Source organism: Phyllobates terribilis, unplaced genomic scaffold (genome assembly GCF_046119375.1).
Source record: "Phyllobates terribilis strain yellow unplaced genomic scaffold, ASM4611937v1 Scaffold_1__5_contigs__length_1240528914, whole genome shotgun sequence".
In the NCBI taxonomy this organism is placed as follows: domain Eukaryota; kingdom Metazoa; phylum Chordata; class Amphibia; order Anura; family Dendrobatidae; genus Phyllobates; species Phyllobates terribilis.
Genome location: NW_027362761.1, coordinates 70,043,475 through 70,063,453, shown reverse-complemented (window position 1 = coordinate 70,063,453; position 19,979 = coordinate 70,043,475). Strand labels below are relative to the sequence as shown.

The 19,979-nt window shown below is 46.5% G+C and overlaps 1 protein-coding gene across 1 annotated transcript in view; it reads left to right on the top strand.

Moving 5' to 3' along the window:
* LOC141266096 (structural maintenance of chromosomes protein 2-like) overlaps positions 1–19,979 on the top strand; it is a 206,799-nt gene that overhangs the window by 119,981 nt on the left and 66,839 nt on the right. The window contains exons 17-21 of the mRNA XM_073680173.1: positions 485–609; positions 2,510–2,703; positions 3,091–3,234; positions 3,311–3,505; positions 3,999–4,199. Of these exons, the coding sequence (XP_073536274.1) occupies positions 485–609; positions 2,510–2,703; positions 3,091–3,234; positions 3,311–3,505; positions 3,999–4,199 (859 nt within the window). The remainder of the gene's footprint in view (positions 1–484; positions 610–2,509; positions 2,704–3,090; positions 3,235–3,310; positions 3,506–3,998; positions 4,200–19,979) is intronic.

Genomic DNA, 19,979 nt, shown 5'->3' with positions numbered 1-19,979 from the left:
TCTCTGCTGCCTTTATTTTGAAGCCAGAGGTTTTATTTAACATGACAACGTCAGGCCGCATGTTGCTTGTGCTACTGGCCTAAACATGCTCCCATGGCCTGCAGGTTCTCCAGATTTGTCTCTCATTGAGCACATCTAGTACATCATTGGTCTGTAATTACAAAAGGAGCTGCCAGCAGTGGATCTTGATGTTTTATGTGTACAAGTGTAATCAGTGTGGTAGAATATTCCTTAGACAACCATTAATAGCATACCAAGGTGTGTTAAGTGTGGGTATTTCTGCTCATGGAAATCGATACTGAATAAATCGAGATGTTTTGAAAATTGTGTTTTCATTACTTGAATATCATTAACATTTCTATTCATCCTATTATTTCCATAATTCCACCACAGTGTGTTTCAATTTCAATGTTGACTGTAGATTGCATTGCTCAGCATAGCTTGCAAACTTTGTTCAGTTTTTGTCCTTTGTCCTTTTTTACAGGTATCGACAGTTGAAACAGCAGTGGGAGATGAAGTCTGAGGAAGCTGATCTTCTTCAAACAAAATTACAGCAAAGCTCCTATCACAAGCAGCAAGAAGAATTGGAACATCTTAAACAAACTATTGGTGAGAATCTTTTTTTGCAGCTTGTTTTTTCTTTAAAAGTAGTAGGGACTAATTAAGGGAGGGATTGTCTAAACAAGACTTGAAGAAAAAGCTCTTTTTTTAAGAATGATGCCTCCGTGGCACTGAACTGATACCATAGGTTCAACTTTTTTAAATCCTCCACATTCCAGTCATCAGTCAGCATTGACCTTATAAATTATATTGTAACTGCTTTGGGTAGGTGCCTCAGCTAGTGTTTTGCCCATTGTATACTAGCCATCTCTCCATTCCCACTGGAAGAGCAAGGATGCAGTGACAGTTTCAAATAATCTTATGTTAGTCTTTATTTGCAGGGTAGTGTCACGGATTCATCACTGACTATGGCCTAGGGATGCTGTGAGTGACAGCTCAGCCACCCTATGGGATCTATGGTGTGCTAGACTCGGTTTTGTGAGTGACAGTGCAGTTATCCAGTCTGATCCCGGGGCGTGCTGGACTGTCGGCAATTTGATTGACAGCCCTGCTTTTTAATCTGGTCTAGTTTGGGGGTGTTTCCCCAGGTGTCTCCTGTCCTCTATTGATTTGCAAGGTGTTTAGCTGGCTTGCTGTGAGCAACAGGTTGTCATTTGTAGCTTTGCTTTTGTTAGTTGTGTTTACTTGCTGGGTGTCTGACTTCTGATCTTGCTGATGACCTTGGATTTGTTGTGACTATCTGTGTAAATTATCCCTTCTTTTTTGACACTCTCTGACTTCAGTTATCTGACCCCGGACTTTGGCCTCTGACTATCCGTTTGTTGTACCCCCTGGTATTGACGTAACCTCCTGGCATTTGACCCCGGACTGTTACCTGGCCATACCTTTGTCTTACCCTTCTGTACTACTAGTCCTCCTGATATCTGACCTCGGACCTCCTGACTACCCTGTCTAATGGCTTGTCCATGATTAGTGACTCAATATTAACCACCTTGGACGTATAAGTACATCCAAGGTCATATCCCTGCACTCCATGAGGGCTCCGGCGCTTAGTCCGCATGTTTTCGGGCACATGACAGCTGATCTGTACAGCTGACATGTTCCCCTAACAGCCGCGGGTGGAACCGCGATTCACCCGCGGCTGTTAACATGTTAAATGCCGCTGTCAGTCTCCGATAGCAGCTTTTAACATGGCCGCGCCGGAAGCGCAGCTCTAATCTCGCCCATCGGCTCTTGAAGCCCTGCTGTGTTTAGCACAGGCAATCGGATGATAGCAGCTTCTTGTCTCATGGAGACTATTGAAGCATGTGAAAAGTAAAAAAAATATAAAAGTTCAAATCACCTCCCTTTCGCCCCTTTCAAAATAAAACAATAAAAAAATCAAATTCACATATTTGGTCTTGCTGCATTTAGAATCGCCCGATCTATCGATATAAAAAAAGATTTAGTCCGATCGGTAAACGGCGTAACAAGAAAAAGAGATCAAAACTCCTGAATTGCGTTTTTTTGGTTGCCGCAACATTGCAATAAAATGGAATAATGGGCAATCAAAACATCATATCTACTCCAAAACTCATACTGACCTGGAGAATCATATTGGCTGGTCAGTTTTAGCATTTAGTGAACATGGTAAAAATTAAACCCCCAAAAAATAATTGTGGAATTGCACTTGTTTGTAATTTCACCGCAATTTGAATTTTTGTTCCCGTTTTCCAGAACACGATATGGTTAAAAACAATGGTTTTGTTCGAAAGTACAACTCATCTTGCAAAAAAGAAGCCCTCAAATGGTCATATTGACAGAAAAATAAAAAACTTATGGCCTTGGGAAGACAGGGAGCAAAAAGCGGAAAAACCCGAGGTGGTGAAGGGTTTAAAGCATGCCACCTGTGATGCTATTTTCATTATTTTTTTTACAAACTTAAATATGTGCTTTTTCCCAATGGTAGATGAATGTGAGGAGACATTGAAGAAATCTAAGGAGGTCAAGAGAAAAGCAGAAGAAAAATATAAGGTGCTTGAGCACAAGATGAAAAATGCAGAAGCTGAGCGAGAGAAAGAACTGAAGGAAGCCCAGCAGAAATTGGATGAGGCAAAGAAGAAAGCAGATGCTTCAAATAAGAAGATGAAAGAAAAACAACAAGTTGGTGTCCCATTCTTATTTGAAGAAATCTTAAAATCTGAACAATGATATTTGATTACTCCATTTTAATATTACTCCCTTCCTCTGGGTTCTGGTGTGGTTGTAATAACAGGGTAGTTAATGGGTTCCAAGAAGTGGCTTTAGCTCTTTTGGTTTGCAACTATTTCCGTTGAAGAGATGCTGTAATGGGCAATTATATAGACAGATGATGTACTGCTTCTGATTCATCAAGCAATCAGATGATATTGCTTTTATACTAGCAAAAAAAATGTACTGCAGGGTGTTGGACAGCCCATTTTAAATGTTTTTTTTTTTTTTTTTTTCTAAATAAACATTTTTTTTTCTTCAGCTAAAGGTTTAGTAATTGGTTTTATGTTCATGGTCTAGGAGGTTGATGCTCTCGTTTTGGAGCTCGAGGAACTCAAAAGGGAACAAACAAGTTACCAGCAGCAAATTGAAGCTGTGGATGAAGCCATGAAAAGCTACCAAGAGCAGTTAGATAGCATGGCAGCAGAGGTTTCTAAAAACAAGGTATTTATTGTCTGTGATTGAAAATACTGTGTATTTTATTAACCTATGCTTTATTCGTATATTATTTTTTGGGCAGGAAATTGTGAAGAAAGCTCAAGAAGAACTTGCCAAACAAAAGGAAATTATCATGGGTCATGACAAAGAAAGGAAGAGCAAATTAACTGAAGCTGGCAAGATAAGGGTCAGAAACAATAACATTGAGCTCAAAATAAAGGAGCTAGAGCATAATATCAGCATATACAAGAATGAAAGCTCAGAGGCGACTGCCAGGGTAACAGTCATTTTTAAGCCGAGCTATCAATTTCTATCACAACTTATAAGGGCATATTTGTCAAGTTAAATGCGCCAGAATTCTCCTGTAATTTGTGCAAAAAAAGCTGCCTTTCTTGACTTGCAACATATTTATGATGTTTTTAGACACTTTTTTACGACTTTTCCGACTAGTGGACACAGCCTTGCTGAAAAGGGGTGTTAAGAAAAAAAATTGTAGCGCACATTTCTGGCACAAAGTAAGCCAACTAATAGATGATGTAAACTTGAAGCATGAACCAATTTAATAAATCTGACGCATTTTATAACTGTTTGCACTGTCTAAGAATTTGACAGTTTTGATACATACGGTATGCCCCGTTATGTCCAGTTTAATAGAACCTATTAGGTATCAATGTTTTGAGTAGAATAAAGATAAGGAATTATTATACTGTAGAAAAGGTGTTGGGGTTCTTAAACGTTTCTGACAATAGATTACCTCTTTTTTGAATAAGGTTGCAAAGATGCTGACTGACTATAAGTGGATTTCTTCTGAGAAGCATCTTTTTGGGCTAGAAAACACAGTCTATGACTTTAAAGCCAACAACCCCAAAGATGCAGATCAGAGGCTACAGAAATTACAAGAAATGAAGAGGAAGCTGGGTCGGAATGTCAACATGAGAGCAATGAATATGCTAACACACGTAGAAGAGAGGGTAAGAGCGGGCATCCTGTAAATCTATTATCAGGCATCAGTCTTAAATGGATGGATTTTGAATAGCGACAAGCTATCTGTGATAGATGTATGAAAATCTGTTTACTTTAAAGGGGTTGTACATTATTCAGACAACCCCTTCTCATTCACTGTTTCCTCCAAGTAAAATAATAGCAGCTATAGTCAGCTCCAATCTGGGCGCTATGGCAGCACTGGCTCTCTCGGAGCTCACGTGGCATTGTTATTCCACGTAAGTCCTGCGGCCACTTCACTCTCCCATTTTTTGGACGTAACTGAAATTCGGAGAAAATCATAGCTGCTGCTTCTGTCTCATGTCCTCTGTATGTTTAATTTGCCCAAAGAAGGGGAGAGTGAAGCAGCTGTTGATTGGCTGCAGAAAATGTGTAACATAATAATGTCACACGAGCCCCAGGAGAGCCAGTGCCAATACCACTGGAACGGCACCCGCATCAGAGGTAAGTATAGCTGATATTACTTAGGAGAAACGTGATTGTGAAGGGGCTCTCAAGTAGTGGAAATCCCTTTAGAAGGGGATGTATCAAAACTAGTGCAATAGGAAATTGGATTAGTTGCCTATGTTAATCAATAAGGTATTTCTATTAAGAAAAAAAAGCAGCAGTGATTTGATTGGTTGCAAAGGCCCCTAATCCACTATTCCCTTTTCATCAGTTAAGATACACCACCCCATAGTGTTAATAAAAATAGACAATATGATTGAAAGGTTTGGACTATATTAGTGAACTGCATTACATATACAATTACCTATTACTCTGTTGCCTCATTGGGGGACACAGGACCTTGGGTGTTATGCTGCTGTCCACTAGGAGGCGACACTAGGCTTAATCTGAAAAAGATTAACTGGTGGCTCCTTCTCTGCAGTATACACCACCTGAGGGCGTCAGCCACGATCAGTTTTTGCTTAGTGTCGCAAGGAGGCACACCTAACATTTTTACTCCATTATTTTTTTCAACTTTTTTTCCACGGAGTTAGAGATGAAGATAAGTGGGTCTCTGGAGAGACTCCCGGCATGGCTCCTTCCTCTGCCCCCTTCTAGGGGTGCACAGTTGAAGTTGAGACGTCTCCTTACCATGTCACTCCTTCCCCAGGCCCTCGGGTGTTGGTTCGGAGTTGAGACCCCCCTCCTTCCCCTTTTGGTCTCTGGGTTGAGGTCGAGGTGAGGATTACAGCCTCCTGACAGTGAAGGCAGCACCCTCCCTAATCCCCCTCACGGGGGTATTAGGTTGAGACACCGCAGGTAGGATCTGTGCAGAAGGCAATATACAGCTCCCAGTAGCTGTCGCTCTGCACCAACGTACAGGGATCGCAGCTCTGTTGCAGACTCCTGATGGACCGGGGGACAGTGCTGGCAGAAGGGCACACAGAGACAGAGGCTGCTTACAGCTCTGTCTCTCTGCCGGCACCAGAGCTGCCTCACAGGAACCCTTTAAGGGCTCCCTTTTATCATATTACCCCACCGCCCTCCCTGCCATTAAAAACCGGGGGGGGTCCGATTCATATCCGCTACCCCCCCGGACTACCGCGCCGACCTGGAGCCCTTTTGGGCATACGGGGGGGGGGTGACCATTATGACACTACACAGTATCATGCAGGGGGCGGAGACGAACTGAAAGGGCGCGCTTTCTAGCAACGCTGCCGCCTTTTCAGAGCTCCGCCGCCCTTCTCCTCACTCCGGCGGCCATTAACAGCGCAGAGGAAGTTAACACTTCACATACCGGTCGCCAGCTGGTCTCCGGGGGGCACAGGATCCTGGATGTTTCCGGCGCTGGACTAAAGCAGGCACATTAAGGTGGGATAAATCCACAGCTAGAGTCTCTACTCCGCTGTGAGGCTTACAACTTCTCTGCACTGCTGGCCCCCTCTGCATAGCCACTCTGCATCGCTGGCCCCCTCTGCATAGCCACCCCTGAGCTGAGTTTATAGCTCAGTGGTTAGTGCACTGGCTTTGGGACACAAAGTTAAAATACTATGCCGGGCTCAAAGTCCAAGAGAACCAGGCAGGATTGCTATTATGCATTCTGTACAGCCTGTAGTAATACTCTCCCTAGTGGCAGCACGTACCCGCATTGTCAGGATTGCATGCAAACTGCTGCGCCAGAGCCCCATGAAGCCCTTACAAATACCTCGGTGCCTAATACCACACCGGAATGGGCCACACAGATGTCGCAATCTATCACCACATTGATTCAGGCTCATCCCTCAGCTATGAATACTACTCAAAGGAAGAGTTCCACTCAGGGACATGATGGCACATCCACGTCTAGATCAGGACGCAAGCGGACCCATAAGTCTCGTTCATCGGCGTCATCCCATACCACAAGGTCGTCCCCTTCTAGCGTGAGACACCGTACTCCCAGCTCATCTAGACCGTCCCCTGACAGGGACACACAACACAGATCCCCGCAGCCATCCCTGACCAGAGAGGGTCCCCGCTCCGGTCCTCCCAGCAGGAGACGCCTCAGCGAGATACAGGATTCAGAAGACACCTGTGATTCCGACTCAGACAAGGAAACTGAAGGGTCCCTGATCCCTATTCCCCCGGGCAATACAGTGCTGGTTGATGATTTAATCTCATCTATCCATCGGGTGCTGGACATCTCCGATCCACCCCTGGAGACACCAGGACATAAAATTTCCTTTGAAAGAGTCCTGAAACTGCCTAAGGTCTTTTTTGACCACCCAGAGTTTAATGCGATCCTTAAAAAGCAGTTCTCACAACCTGAGAAAAAGTTTACTAATCGCAAATATCTGGAGGCGCGGTACCCCTTTCCACAGGAGGTCACCAAAAAGTGGACAGACCCACCTGAAGTGGACCCTCCAGTCTCCAGACTAGCAGCTCAGACACTTCTTTCACTGCCAGATAGCTCAACACTCAGGGACACAGCAGACCGGCATGTAGAACGCATGGCTCATTCAATTTTCGAGGCCGCAGGGGCCTCCCTGGCCCCCTTGTTCGCCTTCGTTTGGGCTGCCAAGGCAACCAGCACAGAATAACAGCCGCGCTCCACGCAGGGACAACTCGAGGTCGACGCAAAAGTCGGACAAGACCTGGCAATCAAAGGCAGGCCAGTCAAAATTTAAGGGAGGAAAGTCTCGCACTTCCCCCTCATCATGACTCACCAACTCTGGAAGACACCCCACCTGTAGGCGGCCGTCTTTTGCTCTTTCATCAGGTTTGGCTGCCTATTACAGAAGACAGGTGGGTCAGAGAACTAGTATCTTCAGGATACAAGATAGAGTTCACTTGCACCGCGCCAAACAGATTCATTCTGTCTGTTCCCCCAAAACCGCCAGCCAAGGCTCGTGTCTTCCACCACGCTATTTCATTACTTCTCAAAGCAGGTGTCATAGTAACGGTCCCCACGGCCGAGCGCTTCCAAGGGTTCTACTCGAATTTATTCGTAGTCCCAAAAAAGTAGGCAGCGTACGGCCCATATTGGATCTAAAACAGCTCAACAAATATGTACGGGTACGTAACTTTCGCATGGAGTCCCTTCGGCCCATCATTGCGTCCATGGAGAAGGGAGAATTTCTCGCCTCCATATACATTCAAGACGCATACCTACATATACCAATTGCACCAGCTCATCAGAGATTTCTCAGATTCGCAATCGACCAGGATCACTACCAGTTCGTGGCTCTCCCGTTCGGGCTCGCCACGGCTGCCAGAGTGTTTACCAAGGTTATGGCGGTCACCATAGACGTCCTGCACTCCAGAGGCATAATAGTCGTTCCATATCTGGACGATCTCCTCATCAAGGCTCCCACCTTCAAGGACTGCGAAATCAGTGTCTCAATCACAATCGACATTCTTAGTCGTTTGGGCTGGTTAGTCAACTTAAAAAAGTCATCACCAACCCCGAGTCAGTCTCTCACCTTTTTGGGAATGTTATTCAACACCCTCAAGGGTCTAGTACTACTCCCCAAGGACAAAGCACTGCCTCTCCGAATAGGAGTCCGCACCCTACTTCGCAAACCCCCTCGGTCTCTCCGGTTTGCCATGAGAGTCCTTGGCAGGATGGTGGTGGCAATAGAAGCGGTCCCATTTGCCCAGCTTCACCTCAGGCCTCTCCAATTAGCCATCCTCAAGTCATGGTAGAGGAATCATTTTTCCCTCGACAGGGAGTTTCAGTTGACGTCGTCAACCAAGAGATCCCTGCACTGGTGGCTCAAACCAACCTCGTTGTCAAAGGGAAAATCCTTTCTCACGAGTCAATGGAAAGTTCTGACCACCGATGCGAGCCTGACGGGTTGGGGTGCGGTACATCTGCACCACAAAGCACAGGGCAAGTGGTCCTCAACAGAAGCGACCATGCCCATCAACATCTTGGAAATTCTGCCATTTTCCTGGCGATGAGAGCCTTCCATCATCTACTGCCTCTCAGATCAGAGTACAGTCAGACAATGCCACGGCTGTGGCATATGTCAATCACCAAGGGGGGACCTGCAGTGCCCAGGCAATGCAAGAAGTGACACACATTCTCCATTGGGCGGAAGACACAGGTTCGGTTCTCTCGGCGGTCCACATCCCGGGAGTAGACAACTGGGAAGCAGACTTCCTCAGCCGGCAGGGAATGGACTCGGGAGAGTGGTCTCTCCATCCTGAAGTTTTTCAACAGATCTGCCACCGCTGGGGGACTCCGGACGAGGACCTAATGGCATCCCACTTCAATGCCAAAGTCCCCAACTTCATGGCCAGAACACACGACCCGCGGTCGTTGGGAGCTGACTCCCTAGTTCAGGACTGGACTCAGTTTCAGCTCCTGTACATCTTTCCACCTCTTCCCCTAATATCCAGAGTGGTGAGGAAGATCAAGCAAGAGGGAGTTCCAACCATCCTCATCTCACCAGACTGGCCCAGACGTACGTGGTACGCCGACATCGTGCAGCTTACAGCAGACGTTCCTTGGCGTCTCCCAAACCGACCGGATCTTCTGTCACAGGGCCCGATCTACCAGAACTCAGGGGCCCTCAATTTGACGGCATGGCCATTGAGACCTGGGTTTTAACCAAGTCAGGGTTCTCGTCTGACTTCATTGAAACCATGATCAGAGCACGGAAGCCAAACTCTGCTAAGATCTATTACCGTACCTGGAAAGCTTTCTTTACCTGGTGCGATTCTCGTGACCAGACCCATTTCACTTATTCCCTTCCCAGGGTACTTGGGTTTCTACAATCGGGTCTGGAGGCCAAACTGTCTTTGGGCTCTCTTAAGAGCCAGGTGTCAGCTCTCTTTGTGCTTTTTCAGACGCACATTGCTAACAAGCAGCAAGTAAAGACATTTCTTCAGGGTGTTTCCCGATTGGTTCCCCCCTACAGAAGACCACTAGGCACGTGGGATCTCAACCTGGTGCTGACAGCATTGCAGGAAACACCTTTTGAACCCCTTAGGGAAGTCCCACTCCGCCTTCTATCCCAGAAGGTGGTTTTCCTAGTGGCAATCACCTCGCTACGCAGGGTGTCTGAAGTCACAGCACTCTCCTGCAGACAACCCTTCCTGGCTTTTTACCAGGACAAGGTAGTTCTCCGTACGGTTCCATCCTTCCTTCCGAAGGTTGTATCCGACTTCCACCTCAATGAGGAAATTTCACTGCCATCCCTCTGTCCAGCCCCGGTTCATAGAGTGGAAAAGACTCTGCATACGCTTGACCTTGTCAGAGCATTACGTATCTATGTGTCTAGGACTGTGCCCTTCCGGAAGTCTGATTCTCTCTTCATTCTTCTGGAAGGCGGCCGCAAGGGTCTGCCAGCTTCCAAAGCTACCCTTGCCAGGTGGATCAAATCCACCATACAAGAGGCTTACCGCCTCAAAAATTCTCCTCTTCCAGCAGGTATTACGGCACACTCTACACGTGCGGTAGGGGCCTCCTGGGCCATTCGGCACCAGGCTTTGGCGCAACAAGGGTGTAAGGCAGCCACCTGGACTAGTCTACACACGTTTACCAAGCAATACAGCGTTCATACCCAATCCTTGGCAGATGCGAGCCTGGGTAAACGTATCCTGCAGGCGGCAGTGCCCCAATAATAGGGGCCTGTGTACACAATATTCGTCCATTGCTTCCCACCCAGGGACTGCTTTGGGACGTCCCAAGGTCCTGTGTCCCCCAATGAGGCGACAGAGTAAAGGATATTTTTGTGTACTCACCGTAAAATCTCTTTCTCTTAGCCTCTAATTGGGGGACACAGCTCCCCACCCTCGGGCCGTTGTTAAGTTGAGTTCTCATACTGGTGTTTTTTCTTGAGCTCGTACATAGTTGCCTTATAGGCATGTTTATGTTATCCATGTTACGTTTCTCCTATTGCTTTTGCACAATACTGATCATGGCTGACGCCCTCAGGTGGTGTATACTGCAGAGGAGAAGCCACCAGTTAATCTTTTTCAAATTAAGCCTAGTGTCGCCTCCTAGTGGACAGCAGCATAACACCGAAGGTCCTGTGTCCCCCAATTAGAGTCTAAGAGAAAGAGATTTTACGGTGAGTACACAAAAATCTCCTTTTTTGCTTCATACAAGGAGTAGGTTAGCGTAGAGAGAAATACATTTGGAACAACTCTATCTCTAAGATAACGGCATGTTTTACACCGTGGCTTGTCATTTTTTCTACTGGAACATCACTAGCCATTGCTCCTGGCAAATCTATACTGTGAAGAATCGCACCTCTCAGCCCTGCCTGATGTCACTAATACGTCGGTGGGTCACATGGTACGGTCTCCCCACTTTCACCAATGTGACGTTCTGCACCCCCTGTATCAGCTTGGCACAGTTTTACACAGACACCTACCCTGTCCATACGTTACCTTTACCCTGTCTACACGGGGAGTGAGTGAGGGTGGCCCACGACTGCTGGCATGGCACAACACTCGCTCATAACCATGACAGGCTGAGAGACCCCTTTCACTAGCAACAGTGAAACCGAGCTTTCCTAGCCCAGTTCTTCTTTAGATATAAGCCCCTTCCATTAACAGTATTATATCGGGTCATAAAAAAAAAACCCCGGTAGCATGTGAAGTTAAACCGAGAACAGGCTTGTGGATTCTTGGATTGAAATTAAAGAATAGCCCAAGGTTTAATTGGGCATAGGTTGAAGTACAATAAGTATAAGTAGATGATACACAAGTCAGTTACCGGCTTGATATTAGGCCTTGATGCTGGCAGCCACATTAGAGGTATGGGGTGCCAGCTGTTTCCGGTTTGTTGCTAACCTATACACGGCCTGACCTCCCTTAGAAGGGAACCCAGGGCCAAAGCCTCACATGAGCACTTAACCCCGTGGTCCATCACTCCCTTTCCCATCCCTCTGGGCTCTGATAGCTGAAACGCTAGAACCTATGATGGATCATAACTTCTCAATGGGAGATCTCAAAAATGTAACCGGTATATGGCTACGACATAAAATTATGGCTCTGTACGTCTGGGGGGAACCTTTTGAAGCAGTTAAGCAGTTTGGACTCCTGGAAGGGGGTTGATCCTGCCAGGAAGGCCTTTGTACAAGCTAAGCTGCTGGGAGGTGTGAGTTTTGTGTATGAGTGTGGAGCTTTTTAAGCTGGACCACCTGCTGAGCCAGGTGTCCTGTCTCAGTTTCACACTTTTGAAGGAGGTCTACAATCTCGGATCGGATATGATACAGTCAATAGGTATGAAATTATATCCTCCATATTCTTCACATACATCATGCCAACATTTAAAGGGGTTCTCTCACAAACAATAGTACTGTCTAATCAATAGATAATAGAAAATTACGCATTTTCACAATTGGATATGGATATTTTCACAATTGGATAAACTTTAAAAATGGTGCCCATGATGTATCTTTTCTGTAACTGCCTCTACCCGACCATGTAGTTGTTCTGTCACTGCTTTGTATTGATCCCAGAGACTGAGGGATAATAAGTGAATATCCATTGTTTTCCCACGAACAAAGTACATTTTAATTAATAGATCTTGGAATAAAAATAAGTTTCACAATTGGATTAGTTAAACAAAAATGTTCCTGTGCTGAGATGATCTTATAAATGTGCCCCTGCTGTGTACTGTGTAATGGCTGTGTCTGACTGAACAGGGACATGGTCTGATCATACCACATCTCCTGGGCAGGGGAGGGAAGCAAAACACTATACAGACATTATAGCAGAGGATGCCAGCTGATTCTTTTTCAGAGGCAAAATATTTCACTGCCTATTTAAGCAATGTTTTACTTTAAAGAAAGAATCAGCTGCTATCCCATGCTGTAATGTCTGTATACTCTTTTGCATGCTCCCCTGCCCGGAAGACCTTGTTCCTGCATGGTCAGACACGACCATTACACAGCACAAAGCAGGGGCACATTTTTAAGATTATCTCAGCACGGGAACATTTTTTTTTAAAACATCTAAGTGTGGAACTTATTATTATTCAAAGATCTATTGATTAAAATTAACTTTGTATGTGGGAAATCCCTTTAACCCCAAAGCCTGTTTTCGACCTTTCTGACCAAGCCAATTTTTTCAATTCTGATCAGTGTGTCACTCTGTGACCGTAGGAAAGATGGGGAGGAGGGACCCAGGGGTGGATTAAGAGTAGCAAGGGCCCCGGGCAGTTTAGAAGGCACGGGCCCCCCCATCCCGTCCCCCACACACACACCTGATGTATCACATGTCACATGATCCCCTGTGATAGATCATGTGATAGTTCACGTGAAATTAATTTGGCACAATATTAATTATAATATTTTTTTTCAGGCTGTGTGCCCATTATGCGTTTCCGCAGCAGCAATTCCGCTGCAGAAACACTTAAAAAACGCTTGGTAGAAGGTCTGCCATGTTCCCCAATAATAATCCACATGTGCTGTGCTCATGCTGCGGAAATTTCCGCTGCGGATTATCATTGCGGAAAAATCCGCAGCATTACCAATTATTTTGCGGAAGCACGGCGTTTTGGCCGCCATTGACTTGCATTGGAACGCATGGATTACGCATCACTGCATCTGTACATGCAGAATCCTTGCGTTTCAATGTGCGGATGGTACCCGGGTGTGGAGGACAGGAGACTCTCCTCCGGACCCGGGTACCATAGTACATGTAAAAAAGGAATAAAATAAAAAATAAATATTATACTTACCTTCTGATGGACCCTGGTGTCTTTATCCGATGCGTCCTGGCTTGCCGGCAGCTCGCGATGGTCTGAAAAGGACCTGCCGTGACGTCATTTAGTCATGTGACGGGTCACGCGATAGCTGACGTCGGCAGGCCATCAGAAGGTAAGTATATATTTTTTACCATTCTTTTACCGTCACACTATATAAATCCATGCTGGTTGCATGGATTTATATAGTGTGACCAAGTTGTCAAGCACTTTCCAAGTGATGCTAAAATCACTTGGAAAGCGCTTGTCAACCCGCATGCAGACATGCATGTGAAGAACGCTTCACATCCGCATGTCCCTGGCAGGAAAAACGCATGTACAATCCGCATGTACAATCCACATGCTTTTTTGCTGCCAGGGAGATGCAGAAACGCTCAAAAAAAGTCCGGAGCATTTCTGCATCGTGGGCACATAGCCTTACATTAATTGTATGACTCAATATGGAGCACACGTAGCCATCTGTACACAGCAGGAGGCCGCACGTAGCCATTTATACACAGCGGGAGGCCGCACGGCGCCATCTATACACAGCGGAAGGCCGAACGTAGCCATCTATACACAGCGGGAGGCTGCACGTAGCCATCTATACACAGCGGTAGGCCGCACGTAGCCATCTATACACAGCGGGAGGCCGCACGTAGCCATCTATACACAGCAGGAGGCCGCACGTAGCCATCTATACACAGCAGGACGCGGCACGTAGCCATCTATACACAGCAGGGGGCCACACGTAGCCAGCTATACACAGCAGGAGGCGCCATCTATACACAGCAGGGGGCCGCACTGTGCCATCTATACACAGCGGGAGGCCGCACGGTGCCATCTATACACAGCGGGAGGCCGCACGTAGCCATCTATACACAGCGGGAGGCCGCACGGTGCCATCTATACACAGCAGGAGGCCACACGAAGCCATCTATACACAGCGGGAGGTCACACGGCGCCATCTACACACAGCAGGAGGCCACATGTAGCCATCTATACACAGAGGGAGGCCGCATGTAGCCATCTATACAGAGCGGGAGACCGCACGGCGCCATCTATACACAGCGGGAGGCCACACGGCGCCATCTATACACAGCGGGAGGCCACACGGCGCCATCTATACACAGCGGGAGGCCGCACGGCGCCATCTATACACAGCGGGAGGCCGCATGCAGTCACGCACACCCAAACATACAGACATATACATACACGCATAAACACATTTGAAACACAAAAATACATATAAACAGACATCACACAATGATATCTGCCTGCACACACACACACATACTCAATCACACATACACACACTCACTCTCACACATACACACTCTCTCACATACACACTCTCTCACACAGGCACACACAGACTCACCATCCCCCAGCTCGGCTCCAGTCCTCCTGCTCCTTTCCGGTGCAGCACTGCAGGCCGGGTGCGCACTGCGTGACGTCACAGTTAGGAGACACAGCCATGCACAGGGCCGTGTCTCCTAGCAGTGACGCGGCCGGGCCAGCACAGGGAAGTTAACAGCTGCAGTGCCGTCCCGGCAAGAGAAGAAGCAGCGTTTGTGTGCCGCTGCTGGGGGAGCGGTCCGGGGGCCCCCCCGCCACTGTCTGCCAGTATGTGCTGCGGCGCCGCACATATAATGAGGGCAATCTGGCCATAGACACCCCGGAGCCCTGGAGGCCCGAGGCCCCGGGCGGTAGCCCAGATTTCCCTCATTATAATCCGCCCATAGAGAGACCTATACTGTCCCTTAATCTAGGGGGGCCCTAGTCTATCCCTAACCCCAGGGTTACCCCTGAAGATGGAGATGCCCGATTCACATGCCTCTCTGTGCTTCTACAAAATCCTTTACACAACTCCTACCCTCTCCCCAGAGAGGAAAGGGGCAGGAGTAAAAGGATAAGACTGCCTGGACAGACAGGGAGAAACCTAGGCACAATCAAACAACAGACACACAGGATAAAATACAAAGTTAAAAAGGGTACACAGAAAAGCAACACAAAAGAATGCCAGAAGGGGAAGGTAGAGGTATTCGCAACAAACTGCAGGTAAAAATCTCAAGACGACTAGAAGCGACTCTCCAGAACACTTTCTCCACAAATGCCAGGAACAGAATGAAAATTCTATTGCTTGCATGAAGGAAAGCCAGACACCGATTAATATAATGGAAGGGTGTGGTTCCAAAAAGCAGCACAGCCAATAGACTATGAGGAACTCAACCCTTCTCATGCCATAAGAAACCTATTAACTCATGCATGGCCGAGTAGATTTAAAGACGACCTGTGCACAGCTAAACACCGCAATCTTCTAATCTCAGGTTTCAACAGAATGCGGCACATTCATTTATGACAGCCCCCCCCCCCCCCTTCTACATGGGCCCTCAGGACACTTTTTATCCGGATATCCTATATGGAAAGCACAAATTAATCTACCGGCATTAACTTCGGATGGGGATACCCATGTTCTTTCTTCAGGACCATAACCTTTCCAGTGCACCAGGTACTGGAGACAGTGACGGACAAGACGAGAATCGACAATTCTAGCAACCTGAAATTCTAAATTACCATTACCGAAGGCGGAGGTAATAATGGTATATATTTTTTGAGCAATGACCTATGAATATTGTGTATTTTAAGAGCCAGTGGCAACTCAACATGGAAAGCCAACAAATTAATGACGGCAGATATCTTATACGGACCAATGAAACTGGGACCGAGTTTCCAGGATGGATCCTTCAATTTAATGTTCCTGGTAGACAATCACACAAATTTATTCACGGAAAGGTCTGGACCTGGCATACTTTTATCAGCCATTCATTCGTATCGATTTCCCATCACCTTCAAGTTGTTCTGTACACCTTGCCACATGGAAGAGAGCGACAAAGAGAAACCTTCCTCCCCAGGCACCCCCTAAACCTCCTCTCTACTGAAAATACAGAACTGCGGGTGAAACCCCGTATGCACCAAGAAATGGTGACTTACCAGTGGACTCCTGGCGGCGATTGTTAAGCCCAAACTCAACCAAGGGTATGTATGATGACCAATCCTTATTATTCTCAGAAACGAAACATCTAAGGTGTGTCTCTAGGCTTTGGTTCACACGTTCGGTCCGACCGTTCGGTTGAGGGTGAAACGCTGAGGAAAAAGATACATGCACTCCTAGGCGAGCCGTCCAAAATTTAGACACAAACTGGGTCCCCCGATCTAAGACTACATTGGAGGGAACCCCGTGAAGCTTCACAATCTCATTGATAAACACCTGAGCCAACGTTTTAGCATTTTGCTGAGCTGGTAAAGCAACAAAACGTGCCATCTTACTAAAACTATCCACCACCACTAGAATCACCATTTTATCTGAGGATGGCGGAAGGTCGATAATACAATCCATGGATAGATGAGTCCATGGTTTATTAGGTATAGCTAAAGGTAATGGAAACTCAGACAGATGAATATGCGGGGTCTTAGAATATGCACAAGTATTACAGGTAGACACAAAATCCACAACATCCTGACCCAGCCTAGGCCACCAAAAATGACGAGAAACAAGATCCACAGTACCGAGTGATGATGTTCTAAAACTTTTAAACGTAAATGGAATGGCAAAAATTATTTCCCTGAAGGACAGGAAGCAGGACTGTCCACCTGAGCCTTCAATACCCCACTCTAAGGCTGTGTGCACACGATGCGTTTTTAATGCCTTTCTGCAGCGTTTTTGCAGCTGCGGAAACGCATTAAATACGCATGGTAGAAGGGCAGCAATGTTCCCCAATGATCTGTGCACATGCTGCGGAAATTTCCGCTTCGGATTATCATTGCGGAAAAAAACGCAGCACTACCAATTATTTTGCGGAAATGCTGCGTTTTAGCCGCCATTAACTTGCATTAGAACGCGCCAATTCCGCAAGACTGCATCTGTACTTGCGTAATTGGCACGTTCTAATGTGCGGATGGTACCCGGGTGTAGAGGAGAGGAGAGTCTCATCCACACCCAGGTACCATTAAAAAATCTGTAAAAAATGAATAAAATAAAAAATAAATGTATATTAACCTTCCGGCGGGCCGCGCTGCGCTCCTTGCTTCCTGGCACTTTGCAGTGGATTGAAGGACCTGCGCTGACGTCAGAGTCATGTGACGGGTCACGTGACTCTGACGTCGGCAGGTCTTTCAATCCACCGCTGCCGGCACCGAGCGAAGCAAGCCAGCGCGGGTCATCAGAAGGTAAGTATATATTTATTTTTTTATTTTTAACCACTCTCTCGGGTCACACTATATAAATCCATGCAGTTTGACCTAGTGTGACCTAGTTGTCACAAGCACTTTCCACGTGATGCTAATCGCTTGGAAAGCGCTTGTCAATCCGCATGCGGAAATGCCAGTGAATAACGCTTCACATCCGCATGTCCCTGGCAGGAAAAACGCATGTACAATCCGCATGCTTTTTTTTTTTTGCCAAGGGAGATGCAGAAACGCTCTGGAAAAAATCCTGAGCATTTCTGCATCGTGGGCACATAGCCTCAAGATCAGAACTTATGGCAGAAATCACCTTGCAGAATAGGAAGAGTCCTCAGTACTACCTACCCCAGGGAAACTTTGGAGCAAGGCATCAGCCTTGACGTTTTTAACCCCAGGACAATAAGTGACATAGAAATTAAACCTGGTAAAAAATAAAGAGCACCTAGTTTGTCTCGGAGTGAGGTGTTTTGCGGATTCTAAATACAACAAATTTTTATGGTCAGTAATTACCCTGGCAGGGTGAGTTGCCCCCTCCAGAAAATGATGCCTCTCCTTAAAGGCCAACTAAATGGCCAAAAGTTCTCTATTACCTATGTAACAATTCTTTTAGCCGGCGACAATTTCTTAGAGAAGAATGCTTATGGGTGCCATTTACCAGGAGATGATTCCTGTGATAAGACGGCCCTAACCCCCATATCAGACGTGTATCAGACCACCTCCACAATAATCTGCTGTGAAATATCAGGCAAATGAGCTCTGGAGCTTAGAAAAAAAATATTATTAGAGAGTTAAATGCCTGACGGGCAGGGTCAGACCAATCAGAGAAATCTGTACCCTTTTTGTCATGTCCGTGAGTGGTTTGACTATGGACGAGAAGTTCCAGATAAACTTCTAATAATAATTAGCAAACCCAAGAAAGCGTTGTAGGACTTTAAAATTTTCTGGAAAGTCTGATTCCAATACTGCGCTGACCTTCTCAGGATCCATCCGGAAACTTGAAGCCGACACCAGATACCCCAGGTATTGCAACTCCTGAACGGTGAACACACATTTGTCAATCTTAGCATACAGTTTATTATCTCGCAATATCTGTAATACCTGTCTGAAGTCCCTGATGTGTCCTAAAATCAAGAGTAAATTAAAATGTTGTCTAGGTATACCACCACAAATTTGGCCACCATATGACAGAAGATATCATTGATAAAATCTTGAAAAACAGCGCGGGCATTAGGCAGAACAAATGGCATAACTACGTTTTCGAAATGCCCCTCAGGGGTATTAAACTCTGTTTTCCACTCATTCTCTTGTCTGATTCTAATCAGACTATATGTCCCCTAAGGTCCAACTTGGAGAACCATTTTGTTCCAACAATCTGATTAAACAAATCCGGAATGAGTGGAATGGGGATAAGAGTTGCGGATGGTAATCTGATTTAACTCCCGAAAATCCAGGTTACAGGGTTATGCATAACTAACCACGGGAGTCCCAGAACAGTAGGAGTAGGAAGACCTTCAAGCACATAGCAAGAAATGCATTCTTTATGAAGGATCCCAATGTGAAGATCCAAATTATGCACCACCTGTGTGAAAGACCTCTGACCAAGAGCCGTAGAATCAGTAGAAAACACTACAAGACAAGCCATGAGCCCGGGCAAACCGTGCACCCACCATATTGGACCCCGCCCCACTATCCAAAAGAATAGACACTTTCAGTTTTCGTACCAACACCTACTTCTGCAGGTATGACAAACTGAGAGGTACACATGGAGGAATTGTATACGACCAGGTTGTAATCCTCCACATAACCTGGGGTCAGAAATTTTCCGCTGATTTAATTTAAGTGCGGAGGGACAAATCCCAGTGAAGTGACCCTTCTGACCACAAAAGAAACAAACTCCCGTTCTGCGGCGGATCGCAGGAGGTTTGACCCGAACTGAAGTCCTCTCTAACTGAATAGGTTAATCAAGACAAACGAGGGAGCTCTCTCCCTACCCCCTAGAGAGTACAGTTGGGGAAGGGGTCATCACAGGTCTATCTCTGAGGCGTCTGTCAATCGGATGACTAAGGCCATAGCGGCCTCCAAGGAGTTTCATACAGGACCAACGCATCCTTTAGCCTTTCTGACAGGCCTTGTCAAAACTGGCTTTTGAGGGCCGGATCGTTCCACCTGGTGTCAGAGGCCTATCTCCGGAACTCATAATAAAACTACTCTGCTGGTCGGTCCCCCTGCTGGAGCTTGCGTAGCTTAGACTCATCGAGGGAGACCCGGTCAGGGTCATTATAGATGAGGCCTAAGGCCGCAAAAAATTAATCTACTGACCGGAGAGACAGAATCAGCCGGAAGAGAAAAGTCCCAGGATTGGGGACCCCCCTGAATTAGGGAAATAACAATCCCCACT